At 42.6% G+C, this 27,931-nt stretch overlaps 1 protein-coding gene across 1 annotated transcript; it reads right to left on the reverse strand.

Moving 5' to 3' along the window:
• Positions 1-304: 304 nt before the first annotated feature.
• On the reverse strand, positions 305-27,358 carry aqp4 (aquaporin 4). The gene is made up of 5 exons (XM_072263712.1): positions 27,270-27,358; positions 8,890-9,298; positions 1,633-1,797; positions 1,459-1,539; positions 305-577 (listed from the first exon to the last, which is right to left on the reverse strand). The coding sequence occupies exons 1-5, from the start codon at positions 27,356-27,358 to the stop codon at positions 305-307; spliced, it is 1,017 nt and encodes a 338-aa protein (XP_072119813.1).
• Between the last annotated feature and the right edge of the window lie 573 nt (positions 27,359-27,931).

The following is a 27,931-nucleotide window of genomic DNA, read 5'->3' on the forward strand; positions in this document are numbered from 1 at the left end:
GTTCTACCAGCAGTGCCACCCTTTGTGGACTAAAGTCGCTTTCATCAAGACAACATATAATTCTTTCCCATTCCTTTGATCTTCTGTCAGCAACACTAGAAATGAGTTTGAAAAGAAATCATATCATTTTGTGCCACTTGAACCCCTTAAGCATTTCACTAAAATTGTCTGTACAGTGAAGTAAATCTTGTTCTAGTCGTCAGTGAGTGCTGTGTGTTTATAAAAGATCAGTTTCTTTTATAGGAACAACACAGTCAGCCAAGCTTTCACAAGTCATCTCTTGCTGTCTTGTGCCCTCTGCTAGTCATACGGGTGTCAGACGTTCTTCACCCTTATCTTCTTTCTCTTTGCTTTTACCTTCACCCTCAAACTGAGAGCCTCCAGGTTTAACAGCCAGATCCTCGTATTCAATGGCTTGGCTCCTGCTTTCCAACACATCCAAATACTTAGCCCCAGGAGCCGGTGTAGATTTGAAGATATCTTTAAAACGTCTCTTCAGTTCCTCGTCTGGACAGAATAGATACTCGTAGAGGGCAGCAGCGCTGATTCCACCTATTATTGGACCAACCCAGTAAACCTGAAAAAGGGACAAGCAAGAACCACTCAAAAAGGAATGATGTTGAATTAAAACTTGACTATTTTCTATTGGCTTTGGAGAGTCAAAAATCTTTATTATTCTGTAAACCAAATAAACAAGGAACAAGAGGAAGCCATTTGGCTCTGTGTTTATTTTGCCTTCAATTTTATGGCTAGTTCCAATGGTAGAGTGTCAAAAACTGGAGGCCAAGGTTTAATATGTGAGGAGTTTTAAAACAAACTTGAAGGGGACAATCATTTTTACACAAAAGCTGGTGGATATCTGGAATTTGCTGCCAGAACAGGTGGTAGAATATGATAAAATCACTATTTTAAGAGACATTTAGACAAGCAGTTGAATAAAAAGATGCAATCCTATTGAAGGACATTTTGGGTAGTCATCAGAATACCCACCATCTGGGCCATCTACTTGCAACTACCATCAGGCAGGAAGTACAGAAGCCTGAGATCTGCAGCAGGAGTTCAGGAACAGATACCATTTGGTTCTTGAACTGGAAAATCCTAATCACTGCAGCTTAGCTACACTTTGACCACTTTGCAATAAAATGAACTTTTTTTGTTCTAATTTGTTTTCTTGTACAAATTGTGTATAACTTGTGTGATCTTGGACGCACAGCTTGAACGGACAGTGGAAGCAAATGAAATGTGTGAATCAATAGGGAATGGAATGCCTACTGAAATTTGACAGACTGAAGGAGAAGGAGCAGTTGAGTGACTTTGAATGGGCAGTGTCCATCAAAGTGGTGGCACAGATATAATGGACCAAATGGCCTTCTTCCAAATCAGTTAGCTGGGCAATGTGCTAATTTATCATCAGTTAGCACCAATATCTTGATTCCATATTCGGTACTTAATAATTACCCAGTGGTTTTCCCATTTCCCAGTAATAACTGCGGGTCCAAATGATCGCGCAGGATTCATACTCGCACCAGTGTAGTTAATCTGCAGAAGAAGAATAGGGTTAGAATGAGCTGGGAATCAATGAAAGCTTTAAGTCTATTACGAGCGACAGCCAGCACGGTTCAAGAGACTTACAGCAAACATGTGTCCAATGGTGACAGAGAGACCAATTGCCAGTGCCGATGAGCCCTTCAGATCATCACGTTTAGAGTCACATGTGGCAAAGATGGTAAACAGTAGCTGGAATGTGATAAGCAGTTCAACCAACAGACCATTGCCGGCCGAGAGATTCTCATTAATCTGCAATATTAAGGGTTATAGTCTGTAATGCATTACAAACAGTCACTGGTTAACTGGGAGTTTCATTCCTGAGAGCTCATAACCCGAACGATCCCCTAGTGCAATAAGATAAGATTCATGCCCTTGCAATCTACCTCATCACAGCCTTGCACTTTATTGTCTGGCTGCGCTGCACTTTCTCTGTAACTGTAACACTTAATTCTGCATTCTGTTGTTGCTTCTCCCTTGAATTATCTCAATGTACTGTTGTAATGAATTGATCTGTGTGGGTGGCATGCAAACAATATTTTCACTGTCATCTCAGTACATGTAACATTATTAAACCAATTAATCAATTTATGTTGGGTTTTCATAACCTAAGGCTGGCCTGCACTGAGAGACATGATATTGGATATGGGTCTGGAAGTTTTTCATATGTTAAGAATGGGGCAAAAAGCTTGGTGGTTACAGCTGCTTTACTAAGAGCTACAAGAACAAAGAACAAACAAAGATGATATTTTAAAAAAGTCATTGTTGGTTCATACTCAGTCTAGAGATAAAAGCACATTCCATTGAAAAGATGTCATGAAATAGTCAGATTCAAATGACTTTACATCTGCTGCGAAAAAAACCTAAGAAACTTCTAGAAAATATAGAATCAGCTATACTACAATTACTGGAAAAGTTACTGAACAATTACATGTATATGATTGATTATATAAAGATTATAAGCAAGCATGGAAAAGTTAAACAACAAGGAACAATTTTCTCTCTCTCTGTCTTGCTTTATGGCGGTTGGCACCCAGCTTAATAGTGCATTACCGCCACCTTCTGCTCCGGAGTGTGCGATAGACGTACATTCTAAATCCCTTCACCCAATCACACACCCACACATACCCTAACCTACACTTTATCCTGCCATCTTTGGCCATCCTATTCCTGTTATCCGTTATATCCTATAAAAAACCTCTGTACCCCTTAAGAAAGCTAAAAATACCCTAACCTGTGCTCTCTCATCCATGCCCAGCAATCCTTTTAATGTGAATTCCTGCACCCCCAATTCCCTTAGTTTAATTCTCATCATCTCTCTCCGTATCCCATACTTCCTGCAACTCAGAACCACATGTTCTACTGACTCATCTTCCTGACATTCCTGACACAATCCTGTCTGGTGTTTCCCTATCATTTTCAATGTTTTGTTTAATGCACAGTGCCCCAGCCTTAACCTAGTCCACACAGTTTCCCCTCTTCTGTATCCACTGCCTACCCTAGTACCTGCAACACTTTTTTGTATTTGATATAAATGCCTCCCTTTCCCCTCCCTGTCCCATCTTTCTTGCCACATTTGGTTGATTTTTTCCCCAGATTACACACTTAACCTCTGCTTTACTGATACTAATGTGCATTTCTATATTTCTTTAACGCCCTCTTTGCCAACTCATCCACCCTCTCATTCCCCTTCACCCCTACATGTGCTGGAACCCACAGAAATTTTACCTGACCTCCCTGATTTGCAATTCTTATGACTAACTGAAGGACTTCATAAAGAACATCTTGCCGACTGTTTGAGTGAAAAGACCTTAAACTTGCTAGAACTGAGGATGAATCTGAGCATATCAACGCTTTGACTTGTCTAGCTTTCTCCACCCATTGCAATGCAACCAACACTGCCAGCATCTCCGCTGTATACACCCCTGACTTATTAGATGTTCTTCTGCTGATTCCAATTCCTTTTGCTGGTATAGCTACCCCAAACCCTGTCACTCCTGTTTCAGGTTCCTTAGCAGCATCCATATAAATCTGAGTATAATCACTATACTTTCCCATCACATGACAGTTAAATGCACTTACCAAATCAGTTTTATATTTTTATTTCCTTTTTACCTCTAACAAATGCCTGTCTATGTCAGGCCATACAAGCTTCCATGGAGCTACAACCGGATAAACTACTGAAGGACTTAGATCAAACACTCCACATTCTTTAGCAATATCAATCCTTACCCGACTAAGGTTATCCCTCTGAAACCTCCCACTTTCCCAGCACTCCTGCAACACTCCTTTAGCAGGGTGAGAATCATTGTGCCCCTGCAAATTAGCCCAGTAGTTTACCATCAGTTGCATCCTTCTTAGTTCCAAAGGCATTACTCCCATTTCTACCTGTAGAGCTGACACTGGTGATGTTTTAAAAGCCCCACTGCACACTCTCAAAGCCTGAGTCTGAATCACATCCAGTTTCCTTATAAGAGACCTAGCTGCTAATCCATATGCTATATTTCCATAATCCAATACAGATCTCACTAAAGCCACATACATTCTCTTCAACGCTGAACAACTTGCTCCCCAGTCCCTACCAGTCAAACATCTCATCACACTTATTACTTTTTTACATTTCTCCTCAACTTTCCTGATATGGTCAGCCCATGTTAATTGTGAATCAAATATAACTCCCAGAAATTTAAATGATCCAACCCTTTCTAATTCAATCCCATACATCCTTAACTTCTTCCCTACCCCAATTCTTTTTGTGGTGAAAAATACAGTTTGAGTTTTTTCTACTGAAAATCTACATCCCCAATCATCACCCCACTCCACCACTTCATCAATTTCTCCTCGTAGTTTCCTGATTATATGCTCCATGTTCCTGCCTCTTTTCCACAAGGCCCCATCATCCGCAAACAGTGACCTACATATACCCACTCGTACCTTTGTGAAGACATCATTGATCATAATGATGAGAAGTAACAGGCTAATCACACTACCTTGAGGTGTACCATTTCCCACTATGTACTGTTTTGATAATTCTGATCCAATCCGAACTTGAATTTTTCTACCAAACAAAAAATCTTTAATCCAATTAAAAACTCACCCACCAACCCCCATCTTGTGCAGTTTAATTAATAATCCTTCCTTCCACATCATATCATAGGCTTTTTCAATGTCAAAAAACACTTCAACTACTAATACAACAAAGATCAGTTGGTAGCATCGGTTGAATGGGTCAGCAGGATCCAAGGGCTGAATAGCCTGATTCTCTAACTCTAGTATTCACAGAATGAGAGATCACTGGAATACTTATTGACAGCCCCCTGGCATGAACCGTCTGACTTACTGGGCCTCACAGAACTGCTGCCTCACAGCTCCAGAGACCCAGGTTCAACTACAATGTCTGGCACTGTGTGTGTGGGCAGCTTACATGCTCCCACTGTGACCGTGGGAGCTCCGACCTCCTGGTGCTCCAGTCTCCTCCCATATCCCAATGACGTGCGGGCTGGTAGGTCAACCGGCCACTTCATTACTACCACTGAGGAGGTAGTACAGGAGCCTGAAGACGTACACCCAACATTATACAAAGAGCTTCTTTCCCTCTGTCATCGGATTTCTGAATGGACCATGAGCTCATGAGAACTACCTCACTATTCCCGTTTTACACTATTTGTATATTTTACTTTTTATTGTAGCTTATAGTAATATTTTTCTGTATTTCACTGTACTGCTGCCACAGAACAACAAATTTCATGGCACATATCTGTGATTGTAAACCTGATTCTGATTCTGGAAGTGGAAGATTCGGGGGAGCTATTGGGAATGGAGGAGAAACCTATCCTAACAATTTGTCTGGGGTTGGGGCAGAGGTCAGATTTCCTTATTTCATGAAGATTCCAAAAGTAAATGGGATTCTGAGGATGTATAGAGATTTTAACATGATATAAACCAACTATGTGAGTGGGTGATAGCACTACTGATGAAGTTTAATGTGCATAAATTATCAGCTAAAATTGAACAGCAGAGAAGACTTTTTGTGCTGAATTCTACTCCTTTATCTTACGGTCCAAATACAAACGTTTGTATTTTGCCATCCACATTGGTATACAAAATAGAAAGGCTGAGTATTTGTGGTTAAAGGCTGTGGATAGCATTGATATTCAAAGGGACCTTGTACACAGGTCATTGATAGCCAATGTGAAGAGGCAAGAGAGATTACAGTGTGTTCTCCTTTATTAAATGCAGGAGTGGGTCAGTCCTCTGGTACTGTAATTATGTAGGGCCTTGGGAGACCAGACCTGCAACACTATGGACAAGTTTGGTCTCTTTACCAAAGAAACAACGCACTGAGTACTCCCAATATCACTGCAGTTCAAGTTATGGAAATATGGCCTTTGGAATTCTCAAAACACTTCCAAAAATTGTGAGGTACGGAATAAAAATGGACTGTTTTTGTATTCATGTGTAAAAAAATATACAAAATGAATACCGGGCACTGAACTAGTTTACCGAAGACAATGATCGCAGGCTGCTGGTTCACCTTAAACCAATGCCCTCTAGTTTTTTATTCCCTTTCACTGAATAAAAGACGGAGTGAATTCCCCCAGTCTGCCATTCATGATTTTATACATCTCTGTAAGATTATCCCTCCATCCAAGGAATAAACACCTAGCCTGTCCAACCTCTCCCTATAATTCAGGTCCTTAAGTGCTGGAAACTTTTATGTATATCTTCTTTGCACTCTTTCCAGTTGAATGAGTCATTCCTGTAACAAGGTCAACAAAACAGTACCTAATACTTCAGGTGCAGCCTCACCTACATCCAGTACAAGAGAAACATAACATCCCAACTCCTATACTCAGCTCCAAGTGTAGACTGATGAAGATCACAGTGGCAAGCATTGTCTCCACCACCCTGTCTACCTGTGTTACTACTTTCAGTGAACAGTGTACCTGTACTCCTAGGTCCCTCTGTTCCAAACACCTCCCCAGGGGCTTTCTGCTCACCGTCTGCTTCCGAGGAAATGGTTTGCAGGGTCATGAAGGGAGAGTGGTGACAGATTTATCTTACTAGGAGCGAGGAGTGACATAGATTTAACAGAATAGCTGCCAGGCCCAATCACGGAAGCAGATAGGATGTTTAAGAAGACGTTTGATGAAGGGAATGGTACAGGCAGAAGGCAGCCTTTGGCATGCTAGCCTTCACCAGTCAGGGCACTGAGAATAACGCTCTGGATGCTATGTCGCAGTCGCACAAGAAGTTGGTGAGGTTGCAGAAGAGATTTAGTTTAATTCGGCATCATATTTGGCAGGATTTTCTGCTCAAAGGCTTTGGTGTTCCCATACCGGGCCACAATGCATCCTGTCAGCACACTTTCCACCACATCTCAAGAAGTTTGCTAAAGTTTTTGATGACATGCTGAATCTTTGCAGACTACTGAGGAGGGAGAGGCGTTGTCGTGCTTTCTTCGCAATGGTATTTATCTGAAGGGTCCAGGACAGGCCCTCTGAGATAGTGACACCCAGGAATTTAAAGTTACTGACCCTCTCCACCTCTGACCCTCTGATGATTACTGGCTCAAGGACCTCTAGATTCCCCCTCCTGAAGTCCACAATCAGCTCCTTGGTCTTATTGACATTGCGTGACGGGTTGTTGATATTACACCACTCAGCCAAGTTTTCAATATCCCTCCTGTATGCTGATTCATCATCCCCTTTAATACAGAGCACAGCAGTGGTGTTGTCAGCAAACTTGTATCTGGTGTTGGAGCTGTACTTAGCCTCATAGTCATAGGTGTAAAGTGAGTAGAGCAGGGGGCTAAGTACACATCCCAGCAGTGTTCCTGTGCTGATGGAAATTGTGGAGAAGATGTTACCAATCTGAACTGACTGGGGTCTACAAGTGAGTAAATCAAGGACCCAATTACTCAGGGGGGTATTGAGGCCCAGGTTTTGGAGTTTACTGATTAGTTTTGAGGGGATGATGCCGCCAAGCTGTAATCGATAAAGAGCATCCTGATGTATGCATCTATGCTATCCAGATGTTCCAGGGTCATGTGAAGAGCGAACGAGATAGCATTTGCTGTAGACCTGCTGGTTTGGTAGGCAAATTGGAGCAGATCCAAGTTAGCATTCAGACAAGAGTTGATATGCTTCAATACCAGCCTCTCAGAACAATCCATCACTTCACATAGCTCTGTTATAAGAGAACATTCTTCTATTCTGAGGCTGTGCTCTCTGTTCCTAGATTCTCCCACTTTTGGAAACATCCTCTGCACTTCCAATCTATCTAGGCCTTTCAATATTAGATGGGGTTCAATAAAATCACCGCTCATTTTTCTAAACTCCAGCAATTATGAGCCCACAGAGCTATCAGATACTGCTAATACATTAACCCTTTCATTCCCAGGATAATTCCTGTAAACCTTCTCTTCACCCTCTCCGATACCTGCATGCCTTTTCTTAGATATGGGGCCAAAACTGCTCACAATACTCCAAATGTGGTCTGACCAATGCCTTAAAAAATCTCAGCATTATATCCTTGCTTTTATATTGTAGTCCTCCTGAAATGAATGCTAACATCACAGTTGCCTTTCTTATTATCAACTCAAGCTGCAAGTTAACTTCTAGGGAAGCCTGCATTAAGATTCTCAAGTCCCTTTGCAATTCTGATTTGCAAATTTACTTCCTGTTTAGAAAATAGTACATGCCTTTATTCCTTCTTTCAAAGTGCATAACCATACAATTCCCTAGATATACCTCCCACTTACATACTGAACCTGATTGTCTACCTGCACTGCACTTTCTCTGTAGCTGTTTCACTTTATTCTGCATTCTGTTACTGTTTTATCTTGTCCTACCTTAATGCACTGTGTAATGAATTATCTGTATGAACAGTCTTCGAGACAAGGTTTTTAATGTATCTTAGAGGCCCTTCGTTGGTCGGGGTTGACTATGGATGTTGCGACCTAGTTGTCTACGTAATATATACGTAAGTCAATATGCAAGCCAGGGCAGTATGATATGCAGAGCAATCTGTTGCCCACGCAGTAAGCTCTCCCTCTCCACACAGAAAAACAGCAGGGACCGACACAGTTTGGCACCAGCGGCATTGCAGGAGTTGCCAGTTAGCACTGAACTCAATGTCGGGCTGCCTTAGGGACTCTAGCTCCAGATTTTACATTGCGGTTTATTCCCGAAGCCTTCCCCATGAGTGGGTATAGCCGCAAGTTAACAGAGGTTTTTGATCACAGCTTTCTTTCTGCTAGATCAGCTGCCAACCACATTTGACGAGCCCCATTTCCCCAGAACCTTGGTACATGTGATAATAATAAACCAATATCAATATTACCGTGGTGACACCAAATCCACCCCTAACGTTTGATGGAGTGACAAGGTAGAGGATCCCTGCTCCCGCGATGGCACCAAGACACTGCGCTAGAATGTAGAAGACTCCCTTGGCCAGGCTGAGTTTCCGGGTGCAGACCATGGCGGCAGTTACTACGGGATTAATGTGGCCCCCGCTGATCTGGGCAAAACATTGAACCATGGTGGCAATGCTGAATCCAAAGCAGAGAGAGATAAGGACTGTGTCCACAGGTCCAGTCACACCGCCCCAGCCAATGGTGGAGCCGATGCCAAGAAGAACAAAGATGAGCGTGGCCAGAAACTCAGCAGAAACTGCCCTCCAGAAAGACTGGGTCCAGATTCCCCTGAACGCCGTCATTGCCCTTTCCAAACTGCACAGCCACAAGCGCTTGCTGCAAGGAGGAAAAGAAGGGAAAAAATTAGAATTTATGGTAGAGTTCCCAACTCAGTTCTAAAATTTGATCACCCCGTTACAGTACTGATGCATCTACAAGAGGTAGTGCTTCAAGAAGGATCAACATCATCAAGGATTCCCACCATCCAGACCATACCCTCTGTTTGGTACGATCATCAGGCAGGAGGTACAGGTCCCTACTGAGCGGAAAGGGTGAACAACTTGAAGGTCCTGTGCATCAACATCTCAGAGCCCACCATATTGATGCAATCATGATGAAGGTATGCCAGTAGCTTCCCTTCATTGTGAGTCTGAGATTTTGGTATGCCACCAAAGCCTCCAGCAATTTTCTACAGAAGTACTGTGGAGAGCATTCTGACTGGTTACAACACTGCCTGGTGTGGAGGCTCCATGCACAGGATCCAAAGAGACTGCAGAGGGCTGTAGACTCAACCAGCTCCATCATAGGCACAAGCCTCCCCACCCTCGAGGACACCTTCAAGAAGCAGTGCCTCAAGAAGGCAGCATCCATCTCTAAGGACCTTCACCATCTGGGACATGCCCTCTTCTCATTACTGCCATTAGTGAGGAGGTACAGGAGCCTGAAGACTCATATTCAGTGTTTTAGGAACAGCTTCTTCCCTTTTCCCATCAGATTTCTGAACGGTGTGTGAATACCACCCCACTATTCCTCTTTTGCACTATTTACTTTTCTATTGCTTATACTAATTTGAAAAGCCTACACTGCACCGATGCCACAGAACAACGAGAATCATCACCAATGTCAGCAACAATAAACTTGATTCTGATTCTGTGGAACTACGTGGAGGGTTTGGAAATGGTTAATCAGAATGCTGCCTGGAATAGAGAGAGGGCTTGAGCAATAAGAAGAGTTGGACAAACTTGCATTGATTTCTGTGGAGCATTAGACGTTGTAGAGAGACACAATAGGTTTATAGACAAGGCAGACAGGTAAAAATTTCAAATTTCAAACACACATTTAGAAGAGGAAACATTTAAAGCAGATTTTTATTTATTTATTTATTTATTTATTTATTTATTTTTACAGAGTTGTAGGTACCTGGAATGGGCTGCTAGGGATAGTGGTGGTTGAAGCAAATATGATGGTGGTAGCTAAGAGGCTGTTTGATGTTATGCAGTTATGGGTGGTGGGGAGAAGATGAAGGGCCTGTTCCTGTTCTGTGCTGTTTGTGTTCTATATTCTACTGGGCAGCACAAGTGGCACTGATATTAACGCTGCTGCCACACAGTACCAGAGACCCAGTTCAATTCTGAACTAGCACTGTCTGTGTGGAGTTTGTCCATTCTCCCCGTGACCACCAAAACCTAACAAACTTCTACAGCTGCACTATTGAAAGTTCCCCTGACTGCTTGCACCATGACATGATACAGCAGCTATAACACACAGGAACACAAGAGGCTACAGACAGTAGTGGACCACAACCGTCCCCACACTGATGCACTCACAAGAGACAGGGCTTCAAGAAGGTTTAACGTGACCAAGGATTCCCACCGTCAAGACCATGCCCTCTTTTTGGTGTGACCATCAGACAGGAGGTACAGAAGCCGGAGGTCCCACATCACCAGTTTCAGGAACAGCTACTTCTCTACAACTATCAGGTTCTTTAACTAGCCTGCACAACTCTAATTGTACCTCAGCAATGGACCACCACCGACCATCTCTTGTATGACCATGAACTTGTCTCTGATTACATTCAGTTCTTGCACTAATATTCTGCTTGCACTTGTTCTCTTTGCTGTCTGGTATAATTTATATTCTGTGTATTGACAGGAACGTGCCTGTGATGCAGATGCAAGCAGATTTTTGGTTGTACCTGAACCTTACTGGACTTGGGCACATGACAATAAACACAATTGACTAGTGTTTCAGGACTGGTTTACAGGCAGTATGACTGTATGTAGCCAGTAAAAGAGTAACTTTAAGAATAGTCACTGTGAATGGTTCTGAAGTAAGACTGCAGTGTGTTGAAAAATGGAGTCCTCCAACAATCCTATCCTCACAGTGAATAGAATATTTCCACCATCACCAAGGAGACAGAGGAAGTATGAGGGTTTTTACCAGTGATTATTCATTGGTTATAAAGGCCTTCGGGATGGTCTTGAAGGGGATGAGAAAGGGACTATAGAAAACACCTTCAAGACCATTTAATTCTTTCACATTCAGTAGAATTTGGGATTTGTTCATCAATAACTGAGTCAGTAGGAAACAGATGCAGCTTGGACGTAAATAGTCATAGAGAGTACAGCATAGGAATAGGCTCTTCTGCTCACTACTCTGATTGTGAAGATGAGAAACTGCAGACAGGTGTTGGACCCAGCACAGTCCTTCACGCAAACTAGCCTCCCCTGCATGGTCTACACTTTCCGCTGCTTGGGAAGGCAGCCAACATAATTAGGGTACCCCTCCCAGCATGTTCATTCTCTCTTCTCCCTCCTTCCATTGGGAGGAACACACAAAAGCTTGAAAACACATGTCACCAGATGAGCGACAATTTCTATTCTGCTGCTATCAGACTCTTACAGGACCTCTCATACAATAAAAGTGAACTCATGATCCAACAAACTACCTCGTTATTGCCCTCGCATCTTCTTGTCTGACTGCAGTGCACTTTCTTTGTAACCATAATACTTTAGTCATAGAAGTATACAGCAGCAAAACAGGCCATTCATCCCATCTAGTCCATGCTAAATCATTTACAATGCTGAGTCCCATCCACCTGCACCCAGACCGTAGCGCTCCAAATTCCTACTATCCATGTACTTATCCAAACTTCTCTTACACATTGAAATTGAGCTTGTATGCACCACTTATGCTGGCAGCTCGTTCCACACTCTCATGACCCTCCGAGTGAAGAAGTTTTCCCTCACGTTCCCCTTAAACTTTTCACATTTCACCTTTAACCCATTACCTCCAGTTGTAGTCTCACCCAAGCTCAGAGGAAAAAGCCTGCTTGCATTTTGTCTAACTATACCCCTCATAATTTTGTAAACCTCTATCAAATCTCCCCTCAATCTTCTATGTTCTAGGGAATAAAGTTCTAACCTATTCAATCTTTCCTTGTAACTCAGCTCCTCCAGTCCCAGCAACATCCTTGTAAATTTTCTCTGTACCCTTTCAACCTTGATTACATCTTTCCTGTAGGTAGGTAACCAAAACTGCCACAGTACTCTACATTAGGCCTCACTAATGTCTTATACAACCTCATCATAACATCCCATCTCCTGTGCTCAATACTTTGATTTATGAAGGCCAATGTGACAAAAGCTTTCTTTACGACCCTACCTATCTATGATGCCACTTTCAATGAATTATGGACCTATATTCCCAGATCTCTTTGTTCTACCACACTCCTCAGTGCCCTACCATTCACTGTGTAAGACCTACCCTAGATGGTCCTATGAAATACAACACAATGCACTTGTCTGCATTAAATTTCAACTGCCATTTTTCAGCCCATTTTTCCAGCAGGTCCAGATCCAGCTGCAACCTCTGATAGTCTTCCTCGCTGTCCACCACACCTCCAGTCTTGGTGTCATCTGCAAATTTGCTGATCCAGTTAACCACATTATCATCCAGATCATTGATATAGATGATAAATAACAATGGACCCAGCAGCAATTCCTGCAGCACTCCACTAGTTACAGGCCTCCAGTCAGAGAAGCAACCATCTATTATCACACTCTGACTTCTCCCACAAAGCCAATATCTAATCCAATTTACTACCTCATCTTGAATGCTGAGTGACTGAAACTTTTTGAACAACCTTGTCAAATGTGTTGCTGAAATCCATGTAGACAACATCCACTGTGTTGCCTTCATCAACATTCTTGGTAACTATCTCAAAAAACTCTATAAGATTGGTTAGATATGACTGACCACACACACAAAGCCATGCTGACTATCCCTAATCAGTCTATGTCTATCCAAATACTCATATATCCGGTCCCATAGAATACCTTCTGGTAACTTTCCCACTACTGACGTCAAGCTCCCTGCCTATATTTTCCTGGTTTATTTTTAGAGCCTTTCTTAAACAATGGAAAGCATTAGCTATCGTCCAATCTTCTGGTACCTTACCTATTGCTAAGGATGATTTATATTTCTGCTAAGGCCCCTGCAATTTCTGCACTTGCTTCCCGCAACACCTCGTCAGTCCCTAGGAATTCATCCAGCCTGATTTGCCTCAGGACAGCAAACACCTCCTACTATGTTATCTGTATAGGGTCCAGGACCTTGCTGCTACTTTGCCTCACTTCTATAGACTCTGTGTCCGTGTCCTGTGTAAATACAGATGCAAAAAATCCATTTAAGATCTCCCCCATCTCTTTTGGCTCCATGCTTAGATTACCATTCTGATCTTCTGGAGGGCCAATTTTGTCCCTTGCAGTCCTTTTGCTCTTAACAAATCTGTAGAAGCCCTAAGGGTTCTCCTTCACCCTGTCTGCTATGGCAACCTCATGCCTTCTTTTAGCCCTCTTGATTTCTTTCTTAAGTGTTCTTTTGCGTTTTAAACTCCATAAGCACTTAATTTATTCTATCCTATCTATACCTGCTATTCACCTCCTTTTTGTTTCTTAACAAGGATTTCATATCTCTTGAAAACCAAGGTTCCCTAAACTTGTTATCTTTACCTTTTATTCTGACAGGCACATACAAACTTAGTACTCTCAGAATTTCACTTTTGAAGGCCTCCCTCTTACCAAGTGCACCTTTGCCAGAATACAACCTGTCCCAATCCAGATGCCTGATCTTTTCAGATACCATCAAAATTGGCCTTTCTCCAATTTAAATTCTCAACCCAAAGATCAAACCTACCCTTTTCCATAATTACCTTAGAATAATGGCATTATGATACTGGATGTAAAGTGTTTCACTAACAAATTTCTGTCACCTGCCCTGTCTCATTCCCTAATATAAGATCAAGTATCTCACACTCCCTCATTGGGACTGAAATGTACCGATTAAGGAAACATTGCTGAACACATTTGACATACTCTATCCCATCTTGCCCTTTTACAGTATGGGAGTCAAAATGTAGAAAGTTAAAATCACTTACTGTAACAACCTTATGTTTCTTGCAACAGTCTGTGATCTCTCCACAAATCTGTTCCTTTAAATCCTGTTGGGTGGTCCATAATATAGGCCTATTAACATAGTCATACCTTTCTTATTCCTCAGTTCACCTATAAAGCCACACTAGATGGGTTTTTAAGTCTATCCTGACAGAGTACAACCCATGATATTTTCCCTGACTAGTAACCCCACCTTCCTCCTGCTCTGTCTCATCTAAAACAGCTGAACCTCAAAATATTGAGCTGCCAGTCCTGTTCCTCCAGCAGCCAAGTCTCACTACTGGCTAGAATATCATAATTCCATGGTTTGATCAAAGCCTGAGCTCATCTGCCTTTCCTACAATACTTGCATTGAAATATACGCAGCACTGCACACATCCTCTCCAGTATCTGTTCTGGCACTCTGGTTCCCATCTCCTTGCAACTTTAGTTTAACACCCCCCCACCCCCATGCAGCACTAGCAAATCTTCCCACTAGGATCTTAGTCCCCCTCCAGTTCAGGTGCAAACTGTCTCTTCTGTACAGGCCCCATCTTCCCTGGAAGAGAGCTCAATGATCCAAAAATCTGTTGCCCTCCCTCCTACACCAACTCCTTATCCACAAATTAAATTGTACATTCTTCCTATTTCTGGCCTCACCAGCATGTGGCACAGGTAGCAATCTGGGATCACAACCCTGGAGGTCCTATCCTTTAACAGCACCTAACTCCCTGAACTCATTTTGCAGAACCTCGTCACTCTTCCTACCCATGTCATAGGTACCTACATGGACCACGACCTCTGGCTGCTCACCCTCCCACTTAAGAATCCAACATGTCCCGGGAGGCAACATACCATCTAAGCAACTTGTTCTCGTCCACAGAACCTCCTTTCTGTTCCCTTAACGAACGAACACCTATCACCACAGCTCGCCTTTTCTCCGCCCTGCTCTTCTGAGTCACAGAGCCAGAGACCTGGCCGCTGTGATTTTCTCTGCTAGGTCATTCCCCCCTGCCCCCCACACCCCCACCTCCCCACCTCCCCAACAGAATCCAAAGTGTATATGTGTTTTTGAGAAGGATGGCCTCAGCAGTGGCTGCTTAACCTCGTTCCCTTTCCTGACCGTCACCCAGTCCCTTGCATCGTGCACATAGAGAGTGACCAGCTCTCTGTGTACCCTGTCTATCACCCCCTCGGCCTCCTGACCGTCACCCAGTCCCCTGTGTCGTGCACATAGAGAGTGACCATCTCCCTATACAGCCTGTCTATCACCCCCTCAGCCAGTCCCCTGTATCGTGCACATAGAGAGTGAACATCTCTCTATACACCCTGTCCATCACCCCCTCGGCCTCCTGACCATCACCGAGTCCCCTGTGTCGTGCACATAGAGAGTGAACATCTCTCTATACACCCTGTCTATCACCCCCTCGGCCTCCTGACTGTCACCCATCCCGTGTTGTGCACATACAGAGTGACCATCTCTCTATACACCCTGTCTATCACCCCCTCGGCCTCCTGACCATCACCGAGTCCCCTGTGTCGTGCACATAGAGAGTGACCATCTCTCTATACATCCTGTCCAGCACCCCCTCGGCCTCCTGACCATCACCGAGTCCCCTGTGTCGTGCACATAGAGAGTGACCATCTCTCTATGTACCCTGTCCATCACCCCCTCGGCCTCTTGACTGTCACCCAGTCCCCTGTGTCGTGTACATAGAGTGACCATCTCTCTATACACCCTGTCTATCACCCCCTCGGCCTCCTGACCGTCAGCTAGTCCCCTGTGTCGTGCACATAGAGTGTGACCATCTCTCTATACACCCTGTCTATCACCCCCTCAGCCTCCTGACCGTCACCCAGTTCCCTGTGTCGTGCACATAGAGAGTGACCATCTCTCTATACACCCTGTCCAGCACCTCCTCGGCCTCCTGACCATCACCGAGTCCCCTGTGTCGTGCACATAGAGAGTGACCATCTCTCTATGTACCCTGTCCATCACCCCCTGGGCCTCCTGACCATCACCCATTCCCCTGTGTCGTGCACATACAGAGTGACCATCTCTCTATACACCCTGTCTATCACCCCCTCGGCCTCCTGACGGATCCAGAGTTCATCCAGTTTGAGCTCTCACTCCTTAATGCAGAGTGTTAGAAGCGGCAGTTGGACATAGAAGAGGAGTTGCTATTCTCATCTCAAGCAAGCTAAATTTTGAAAAATTATTCGAAATGGGAGATAAGGAGGGAAGATATATTCTGGTAGGGGGAATAGAGACGGAAGTCCAGATACTTCATTGAATATATACGCACCCCCAGGAAGTGATATTAGTTTCTTCCAGGAAATTACTAATATTATAGTAATGGAAACAGAAGGTCTCTTGATATGTCAGGGAGACTTAAATTTACAATTACAACCAAAGTTAGACTCTTCCAATAGAAAAACTTATGAAACAAAATCTTTACATAAGGAAGTTAACACTCATTTTGAGGATGTTGATCTAATTGATATATGGAGGGATCTTTTCCCCGACAGAAGGGATTACACTCATTATTCTGCCCCCCATTCCATATATACAAGAATAGACTATTTCATAACTTTTGGAAAAGATAAAGACAAAATAATCACCTGTGGAATTGGGACAATAGATGTAAGTGACCATGCACCTATACATTTATCTGTTGATTTTAACCTACAACCAAAGAATACTACAGTATTTGGAAACTAAATTCAAGTCTACTCAATTATCCCTATTTTAAGGAACAAATTAAAAAAGAAATTGGTCTTTACTTAGAATTCAATGATAATGGAGATACTCCTAAGGCAGTCTTAAGAGGGAAAATTATAGCGATATCTTCATATAAGGAAAAAATAAGGAATAAAACATTAGAGGAAGTACAAAATAAGATGAAGGAACTAGGAAAAAAACACAAATTGAGTTTGGCACAGGATACACTAGAGGAAATTTTAAAAATTAGGAATGAAATTAATAGTTTGGCTACACAAGAAATTAGAAAAAAATTAATGTTTCTGAAACAGAGGCACTATGAAAGTGTCTAAATCAATGAAAATACTGGCGTGGAAACTGAAAAAAAAAGATAGCAGAAAATACAATTCATAGAATTTGGGATCCAAGAACAAAAGTGATTTAAAAAAAAGCTAAGTGAAATTCAGGAAGCTTTTGAAATATTTTACAAAACTCCCTATTCCAAAGTTCCAGGGGAAGCATAACCCAGATTGATACCTTCTTGAATTCTTTAGAGTTACCCATTTTAAGCAAAGAACAAGATAGAATGATGACTGCTGACATAACTGAAGCTGAACTCAAAACTGCAATTAGTAGGCTTAAATCAAGCAAGTCACCAGGATCAGATGGATATACGGCAGAGTGGTATAAAGAAATTAGAAATAAGTTAATTCCTGTTTTACTCCCCACACTGAACTGGGCTCTAAGAAAGGCGCAAATGCCACCCAGCTGGAAGGAGGCGATAATCTCAGCTATACTGAAAGAAGGCAAGGATAAAATGGAATGTGGGTCATTTAGACCAATATCTGTTCTTAATGTAGATTATAGAATATTTACCTCCATCATGGCCAAACGATTAGAAGAGATTCTACCCACACTGGTACATAATGATCAGAAAGGTTTTATACAACAATGCCAAACACAAGACAATATACGAAGGACACTTCACATTATGGATCATATAAAAAAAAGAAATTGAAGCAATAGTGATAAGTGTGGACACTGAAAAGGTAATTGATTAGGTTAATTGGAATTTTATTTACAGAGTTTTACATAGATTTGGCCTACATGACACAATTACCAAAACTATACAGGCACTATACAACAATCCTACTGCTAGGATTAAAACCAATGGTTATTTATCAAATAGTTTTACCCTAGAAAGGGGCACGAGACAGGGTTGTGCATGGTCACTGCTACTCTTCGTATTATATCTGGAACCATTAGCTCAATACATCAGACAAAATGAAGATATCAGGGGAATTACTATTGAAGGGACAGAGCATAAATTGGCCTGTTACGCAGATGACATTTTGATCTATCTAGGGCAACCAACATACTCTTTACCTAAATTGATGCAATCCTTTGAACAATATGGCCAATTATCAGGAGACAAGATCAACATAGATAAAACCCAACTACTTTCCTATAACTATAGCCCACGAAGAGAAATTGAAAGTAGATATCCTTGGGCATGGCAAACAGAGTCTGTCAAATATTTGGGCATCATTATGCCAAAAGATTTGGCAAAATTATCAGAATGCAATTATCAGCCTATATATAAAAAACTTAAGGAAGATATAACAAGATGGAACCTAATTCCTTTTCTTGGTCTCAGTTCAAGGATTGAATCTATTAATATGAATATACTGCCAAGACTACTATATCTCTTTCAGACCCTACCAATAGAGATTAACCAAAACCAATTCAATGAATGGAACAAGATGCTATCAAGATATATATGGCAAGGTAAAAGGCCTAGGGTTCGTCTCAAAATTAGGGGGGACCTTTTCTACCTTCTCTCAGAGATTATTATTTTGCAGCATGATTGAGATCTGTGATATGCTGGTGCAACCCATCGTAAGATGCTCAATGGAAAAACATTGAGGAGAGGATATTTTCCATCCCCATACAGGCAATTTTGGCTGATAACAACCTACAAAGTTACATAAATACTATTGATAACCTGTGGGTGAAAAGGACTCTTAAAATATGGAAAACTATTATAAAAGAATATAAACTAGAGAGAGACATTGCAATTCTTAAATGGTGTGCATATGACTCGGCTTCTACGCTGAATAAACTGGATGCTACATTTAAGGACTGGACAGCTAAAGGAATAACAGCTATTTGCAATATAATGAAAGAAAATCCATTTAAGATCTCCCCCACCTCTTTTGGCTCCAGTTCCAACTCCAACTCCTTAAGACATTCTGTTAAAAGCTGCAGCAGGATGCTTTTCTTGCAAGTGTAGTTGTCAGGGACATTGGAAGTCTCTCTGCCTTCCCACATCCCACTAGAGGAGCATTTCCTATCCTGCCTGGCATCTCCACTGCTCTACAGGTGCAATAAGAAAGAAGGAAAGAATAAATAACAAAAAAAAACTGCCTAAGGCCTACACCTTTCCTCAACCACCACTCAAACACTGGACCACACACATTATGGCTGCTCTGCTTAAACCTAATTTAGAAAATAGACAATAGACAACAGACAATAGATGCAGGAGTAAGCCGTTCGGCCCTTCGAGCCAGTACCGCCATTCACTGTGTCCGGAATCCAAAAAGAAGCGGAGAGCTTTGAGACCTTCCTGATGGAGATGGAAGTATACAGGGACTGGACGTCCATGGTGAAAATAAAGCGGTGGGGGCCAGGGAACTTAAAATCATCAAAAAATTATTCTCACGCTCTTAAACTTTTCGATGATTTTAAGTTCCCTGGCCCCCACCGCTTACACTTCCTTACACATGCCCTTACACTTCCTCCCTTACCACCATTCAGGGCCCCAAACAGTCCTTCCAGGTGAGGTGACACTTCACCTGTGAATCGGCTGGGGTGATATACTGCGTCCAGTGCTCCCGATGTGGCCTTCTATATATCGGCAAGACCCGACGCAGACTGGGAGACCACTTTGCTGAACACCTACGCTCTGTCCGCCAGAGAAAGCAGGATCTCCCAGTGGCCACACATTTTAATTCCACATCCCATTCCCATTCTGACATGTCTATCCACTGCCTCCTCTACTATAAAGATGAAGCCACACTCAGGTTGGAGGAACAACACCTTATATTCCATCTGGGTAGCCTCCAACCTGATGGCATGAACATTGACTTCTCTAACTTCTGCTAATGCCCCACCTCCCCCTCGTACCCTATCCGTTATTTATTTTTATACACACATTCTTTCTCTCACTCTACTTTTTCTCCCTCTGACTATACCTCTTGCCCATCCTCTGGGTTTTCCCCCCTCCCCCTTTTCCTTTTCCCTGGGTCTCCTGTCCCATGATCCTCTCATATCCCTTTGGCCAATCACCTGTCCAGCTCTTGGCTCCATCCCTCCCCCTCCTGTCTCCTCCTATCATTTTGGATCTCCCCCTCCCCCTCCCACTTTCAAATCTCTTACTAACTCTTCCTTCAGTTAGTCCTGACGAAGGGTCTCGGCCTGAAACGTCGACTGTACCTCTTCCTAGAGATGCTGCCTGGCCTGCTGCGTTCACCAGCAACTTTGATGTGTGTTGCTTGAATTTCCAGCATCTGCAGAATTCCTGTTGTTTGCCCCTTAATAATCTTATATGTGTCGATAAGATCCCCTCTCAGCCTTCTAAATTCCAGAGTATACAAGCCCAGTCGCTCCAATCTTTCGACATATGACAGTCCTGCCATCCCGGGAATTAACCTTGTGAACCTACGCTGCACTCCCTCAATAGCAAGAATATCCTTCCTCAAATTTGGAGACCAAAACTGCACACAGTACTCCAGGTGTGGTCTCACCAGGGCCCCGTACAGCTGCAGAAGGACCTCTTTGCTCTTATACTCAATTCCCCTTGTTATGAAGGCCAGCATGCCATTAGCTTTCTTCACTGCCTGCTGTACTTGCATGCTTGCTTTCAGTGACTGACGTACAAGAATATCTAGATCTCGTTGTACTTCCCCTTTTCATTTAGATAATAATCTGCCTTCCTGTTCTTACCACCAAAGTGGATAACCTAACATTTGTCCACATTAAACTGCATCTGCCATGCATCTGCCCACTCACCCAGCCTGTCCAAGTCACCCTGCATTCTCATAACATCCTCCTCACATTTCACACTGCCACCCAGCTTTGTGTCATTGGCAGATTTGCTATTGTTACTTTTAATTCCCTCATCTAAATCATTAATGTATATTGTAAACAGCTGCGGTCCCAGCACTGAACCTGGCGATACCCCACTGGTCACCGCCTGTCATTCCAAAAGGGACCCGTTAATCGCTACTGTTTGTTTTCTGTCAGCCAGCCAATTTTCAATCCATGTCAGTACTCTGCCCCCAATACCATGTGCCCTAATTTTGCCCACTAATTTCCCATGTGGGCAAAATTATAGACCCTTAAAATCTTAGAATTTACATTTAAGAGAGTGGAACAATTATAATAGAAGTAATGAATAGAACTGCAGAAAGCAGGTTGCAAAGAGTTGTTGTGCTCCAGACATCTCTTTTGCCTGTATATGATTCACATCCTTCCTTTCACTGTTCATTCACAAGTCTTTTAAATGTCATTATTGGATCTACATTCACCACTATCCTAGGAAGCCTGTATCAGGTGCCCACCACACTGTGTTTTAAAAAAAACTTGCCCTGCAAATCTCCTTTAAACTTCCCCTGTCTCACCTTAATTGCATGTCCTCTAGTGTATGACGTTTCTAACCTGCAGAAAAAATCTGGCTGTCAACCCTATGTATGTCTCTAATCATTTTAGAAACTTCTGTCAGATCTCCCCTCAGCCCTCAATGCTTCAGAGAAAACAACCTGAGTTTTTGTTGAATAATGGGTAACACTGTAGATTGGAACTTATTCATCAGTTCTATTTATATCAACTGCTCCTGAAATCGTGCTAATGGGCAAGTCTTACTTGACATAGCATCACGGGAACAGTTGGTTATATGCAATTAATGATACTGAGCGGAAAAAGTAAACAGATTTCAAAATATGTTATTGACGTCCTGGAGGAGATCCAGAGAAGATCTGTTAAAGCACAAGGGAATTTGGATCATGTGGAAGCAGAAGGGATTAGTTCAGTTTGACATCCTGTTCAGTATTGATATCATGGACCAAAGGACCTGTTCCTGTTTTTCACTGTTCAATGTTCAATGTTTTAAAATCACCCCTTTGTTGAAAACCATAGCTGGTAAATATAGTTTTAGTGAGGTCAGTTTTGAATGACAAATGTTGAATGGCTCTACTCAACTAGTAGATAGCGTAGCTCTAAGGTGAGAAGGCAAAGTTTAAAGAACCACACATCAAAGTTGCTGGTGAATGCAGCAGGCCAGGCAGCATCTCTAGGAAGAGGTACAGTCGACGTTTCAGGCCGAGACCCTTTGTCAGGACTGTCTCGGCCTGAAACGTTGACTGTACCTCTTCCTAGAAATGCTGCCTGGCCTGCTGTGTTCACCAGCAACTTTGATGTGTGTTGCTTGAATTTCCAGCATCTGCAGAATTCCTGTTAAAGTTTAAAGAACATTTTTTTTAAACACAAGAGGGTGGTAGGTGCATGGAATGCACTGTCAGGCTAGGGGTAAAAGCAAATAGAGGCATTTAAGAGACATCAAGATGACATATGAACAGATAAGGAGTAAGGGGATATGGACAGGATACGATCATAGTCAGAACAGACATGGTGGGTTGAAGGGCTTGTTTCTGTGCTGGAAGGGTTAATGTTTTATATTTCATGTTACTGAAAATAGTGTTTGTGGGGACAGTGTTGATGAGGGGTTAGCATCAATGTGGACAGTGTTATGATGATACCAACAAGTTTTGAAACAACCTAGTAGTTTAATACAATCTAGTAGCTAAGTAGCAAATAATCAAACGACATTCAACATTCAATACTGCCCTTACCAATACTGTCCTTTGATGAATAAATTGCTCCTCCGTGCCTTGAATATTAATTACCAATACTTGGATGAGAACGTACGGCATAGTTAGTAAGTTTTCAGACAACACTAAAATAGGTGGTGCCATAGACAGTGAAGATGGTTATCAGGATCAGCAGTGGGAGCTTGATCAGCTGTGTAAGTGGGCCAAGAAAAGGGAAATGGAATTTTATTCAGTGTTGCAGTTTGGGAAGACAAATGATGGTAGAAATTTTGCAATGAATGGTTGAGCCCCAGGGGGTGTTGTAGAACAGAGAGATTTAGAAGTATAATACGTTAAATAGGGGCCGTGGACAATTCTGATTTGATGGAGACGGACGTGAAAGCACAGAAGAACATCCGGAGAAATTTCTAAAACACTCGTTCGCTGCTGTCATTACTGCACGGTTGGGACTCTTCCGGAGGGAAGGCCTCAAAATTCCTGGCTTTGCCTACTGTTGGCGACCGAGATTGAGGTCGAATCATTCGGACAGAAATGGCGCTCAGTACTCGGTGTCGGAGAGCTGAATCGGAGGCTCGAAGTTTTCGGATGACTCAGAGTCAGACTGTGATCAGCATGGCAGGGAGAGTTTTTTCTTCCTTCTCCCGTCTGCGTGAGATGTGGGACATTTGAGAGACTTTGAACTTTTTACTGTGCTCATGGACTTCTTCATCAAGTTATGGTATTGTTGCACTGTTGTAACTATATGTTATAATTCTGTGGTCTTGTTAGTTTTTTCAGTCTTGGTCTGTCCTGTGTTTTGTGATATCACACCGGAGGAAATATTGTATCATTTCTTAATGCATGCATTACTAAATGACAATAAAAGAGGACTGCGTGTCTTCATAATCTAATTCCCTGAAAGCAGCAGCACAGGTACACAGGTTGGTGAAGAGGGGTTTTGGCATGCTGGCCTTCATCAGTTGGGGTGTTGAGTATAGGAACTGGGAGGTTATCTTGTACTTGTACAAGACAGGTACAAGTCAAGAATCAGCATACAGGAGGGGGATTGAAAACCTGGCTGAGAAGTGCCATAACAACAACCTCTTGCTCAATGTCAGCAAGACCAAGTAGCTGATTGGAGGAGGAAACCAGAGGTCAATGAGCCATACCTCATCAGAGAAGCACAGATAGAGAGGGTCAGCAACTTTAAGTTCCTTGGTATTATTGTATCAGAGGACCTGTCTTGGGCCCAGCACGTAAGTGCAATTACGAAGAAAGCACGGCAGCACCTCCACTTCCTTAAGAATTTTTATACATTCAGCATGACATCTAAAACTTTGACTAACTTCTGTAAAGATGTGGTGGAGAGTTGACTGGTTGCATCACAGTCTGGTATGGAAACACCAATGCCTTTGAATGGAAAATCCTACAAAAAGTAGTGGATACAGTCCAGTTTATCAAGAGTAATGACGTCCCCACCATTGAGCACATCTACACTAAACTTAGTTGCAGAAAAGCAACATCCATCATCAGGGACCTCCACCGCCCAGGACATGTTCTCTTCTCGCTGCTGCCATCAAGAAGGTGGTACAGGACTCACACCACCAAGTTCAGGAACAGTTATTACTCCTCAACCATCAGGCTCTTGAACCAAAGGGATAACTTCACTAGCCCCATCATTGAAATGTTCCCACAACTTATGGACTCACTTTCAAGGACTCTTAATCTCATATTCTTGATATTTATTGCTTATTTATTATTATTTTTTTTTCTTTTTGTGTTTTCATGCTTTGCTGTGTTTTGCACAATGGTTGAATGCACAAGTTTGTGCAGTCTTTCATGGGTTCCATTATGGTTATTATTCAATGGGTTTATTGAATATGCCAATGAATCTCAGAGCTGTATATCGTAATTATGTACTTTGATAATAAATTTACTTTGAATATTGAGTTCAGTTTTGGTCAACTTGCTATAGGAAAGATGTCACTGAGCTGAAATAGTGCAGAGATTTTTGAGGTTGTTGCCAGGACTCAGGCTACTGCCTGAGTTTTGGAGAGAAGTTGATCAGTTTGGGATTTTATTCAATGGAGCATAGGAGAATGAGGTGGTGATTTTATAGAAGTGTATGTAGTAATCAGGGAGAATGTGCAGTCACCTGATGGAAGGGCTTGTTTCTGTGCTGTACGACCCTGTGACTGAAATATGTTGATTATTTACATTCTGATATGAATGTTTAACCAAGGTTTATTTAACACTTGAACTTAACTGCATTGGTGATTTTGTAACTCATGGATTTGAAGCACTTTGTGCAGGCCAATCAGCTGGTCTGCATTTCCACTGTACCCTTGCACAGCTCATTTTCTGTTCCTGTCTGATAATCAGCCATGGGATTCATGGAGACATTTCACTGTGCAGTTGTGGCTGCTGTTAGGATTTTTATCTGGAGATCAATTCATTTTAATAGAAAAGAGAGTCATGCATTTCTGTAGCACCTACCTTTATGAAGTCCCAATGTGCTTTATGACTATAGTGCATGCCGTTAAATGGGAAATACAGTGGCCAGTTGTGCACAGCAAACTCCTACAGATAGCAATATAATTAACAACCAGACGGTGTACATATCCAAAGATCTGCAAAACTACCATCAGATCTTTTACAGGGAACAGACAGAACTTCAGTTAAGTAAATCACCCATAAAAACATGGACAGCCAGTGCCTCTTCCCCAGGGCACCACTGCTCAATACAAGAGGACATGGCTTTAAGGTAAGGGGTGGGAAGTTCGAGGGGGATATTAGAGGAAGTTTTTTTTACTCAGAGAGTGGTTGGTGCATGGAATGCACTGCCTAAGTCAGTGGTGGAAGCAGGTACACTAGTGAAAATGAAGATTCTACTAGACAGGAATATGGAGGAATTTAAGGTGGGGGGTTATATGGGAGGCAGGGTTTAAGGGTCGGCACAACATTGTGGGCCAAAGGGCCTGTACTGTGCTGTACTATTCTATGTTCTATCTCCCAGAGTGCAGCAACCCTCTGTACTGCATTGGGGTCCGGTAGAGATCTGTGGGTGCCTCTGGGACGTGGAACTACAATCTCTAACTGCTTTGCTCCCCGGTAAGGCATTCCAAACCCTTCATGTTTCATAAAGTGCTTTCCAACCACAACCTCAAGCTAAGGACTTCACAAGCAACCAAAAGAAAAGCGTCTATCGTTGGTAAACATAAACATTTCTGGAAATTAAAATTACAGACTTTTCAAATCCATAAAATGTTAGAAATATCAATATTTTTGCAAGACTTATTTGCATGATCTTGCACTATTTCTTTAACTTTACTCCTTACTGTAATTTACAGCTTTTATTATGCTACCACAAAGCAACAAATTTCAGGACATATGTCAGTGATGGTAAACATGATTCTGATGCAGCATATACAGAAAGACAGGGTGAAGGTTCTGTTTTTCTCCCTACAAACGCTGCCCGACTTGCTGAGTATCCCCAGCATTTTATCTTTTCAATATCACATTTCCAACATCTGCAGATTTTTAAAATTTCCATTTCAAATCCAAGTTCTGGTTAACTTCATTGTGAGCTACTGAATAAAGTTTAGGTATGAACTTTATATAAACAAATATATATAAACACCCGAGTGTGAGGAAAAGAACGACTGAAAAACCCATGCTTTAACACAACCTGCCCGCTGGAATTTAAATACAATTGATTTTACCCCGGTGTAGTATTCGTGCCTCCCTCCCGGGTCTGTAACAGTTCTGTGATTTGCAATCCCCACGTCCAGCTTCTGAATTTACAACTGCTCGTTTTACCTTCCCTCCTTTGCACAGAAACCATTTATCAAATGCAAGGAACACACAAAAAATGCTGGTGAACGCAGCAGACCAGGCAGCATCTACAGGAAGAGGTACAGTCAACGTTTCGGGCTGAGACCCTTCATCAGGACTAACTGAAAGAAGAGCTAGCAAAAGATTTGAAAGTGGGAAGGGGAGGGGGAGATCCGAAATGATAGGAGAAAACAGGAGGGGAAGGGATAGAGCTAAGAGCTGGAAAGTAGATTGGCAAAAGGGACATGGCTGGAGAAGGGAGAAGATTATGGGACGGAAGACCAAGGGAGAAAGGGAGAAAGGGGGAGGCCAGAGGAAGATAGAGTGATTGTGAGAGTGACAAAGAGATAAAGAGAGAGAGAAAAAAAGGAAAAAAAATAAATAAGGGGTGGGGTAAGAACGGGAGGAGGGGCATTAACGGAAGTTAGCGAAGTCAATACAAGGACTGACCCTAACTCAAACTGCTTAAATACCTTGGTGTTGGTGAAAGTGAGGAAGAATCTGGCGAGACGACGGACAGTGAGTGGAAAGAGAGCTCGCGTCGTTGTGCCGAGTACTGCATTGTCGCAAACTCTCTCTTTAATAAGGTGAGAGAGAGAACGGTCTCCAACCGCCCCCCGAGCAAGCTCTGAATAAATAAGGCGGATCACAATTAGACCCGCCCTTGGGAAGCACGCTCCCCGCATCAGGAGCTATGAACACAAAGTAACGGAGACGCACATGCACCACACATGTAGATAGTTTCTCCCCTCCCCTCACCTTAATACTAAAACAGATGTGGTTTAAATTTACGTACACACTTACACATACACACACAATCTCGAACACGAACTGGCAACTCTCCCTCACACACATAATCACTGTCAAAAGCACACACACGAACATGCACAGTCACACACACCTTCCCCGCATTCTCGCACATTCTCTTGCACACTCCTACATGCACTTCCCCACACAAGCACACGCACATACACAGTTACTCACGGGTACACACACAAGAGCAAACACATACTCACAGCAAGGTCTGTTACCCGTCAAAGTTTGTGGGGAGAAGCTAGGAGAATGAGGATGAGAGGGAAACATAAATCAGCAATCATGGAATGGAAGTGCACACTGTATAGACTGAATGTCCTAA

This window comes from Mobula birostris, chromosome 1 (assembly GCF_030028105.1).
Source record: "Mobula birostris isolate sMobBir1 chromosome 1, sMobBir1.hap1, whole genome shotgun sequence".
NCBI classification, from domain to species: domain Eukaryota; kingdom Metazoa; phylum Chordata; class Chondrichthyes; order Myliobatiformes; family Myliobatidae; genus Mobula; species Mobula birostris.

Bases quoted from the DNA above. Each gene is read 5' to 3' on its own strand.
- aqp4 (XM_072263712.1), bottom strand. From the start codon at position 27,358: ATGCAGTACTCGGCACAACGACGCGAGCTCTCTTTCCACTCACTGTCC. The intron at 9,299-27,269 runs GTATTTAAGCAG...TCCTCCTTGCAG, and splicing joins TCACTTTCACCAACACCAAG to CAAGCGCTTGTGGCTGTGCA. The intron at 1,798-8,889 runs GTAATATTGATA...TTAATATTGCAG, and splicing joins GTGGATTTGGTGTCACCACG to ATTAATGAGAATCTCTCGGC.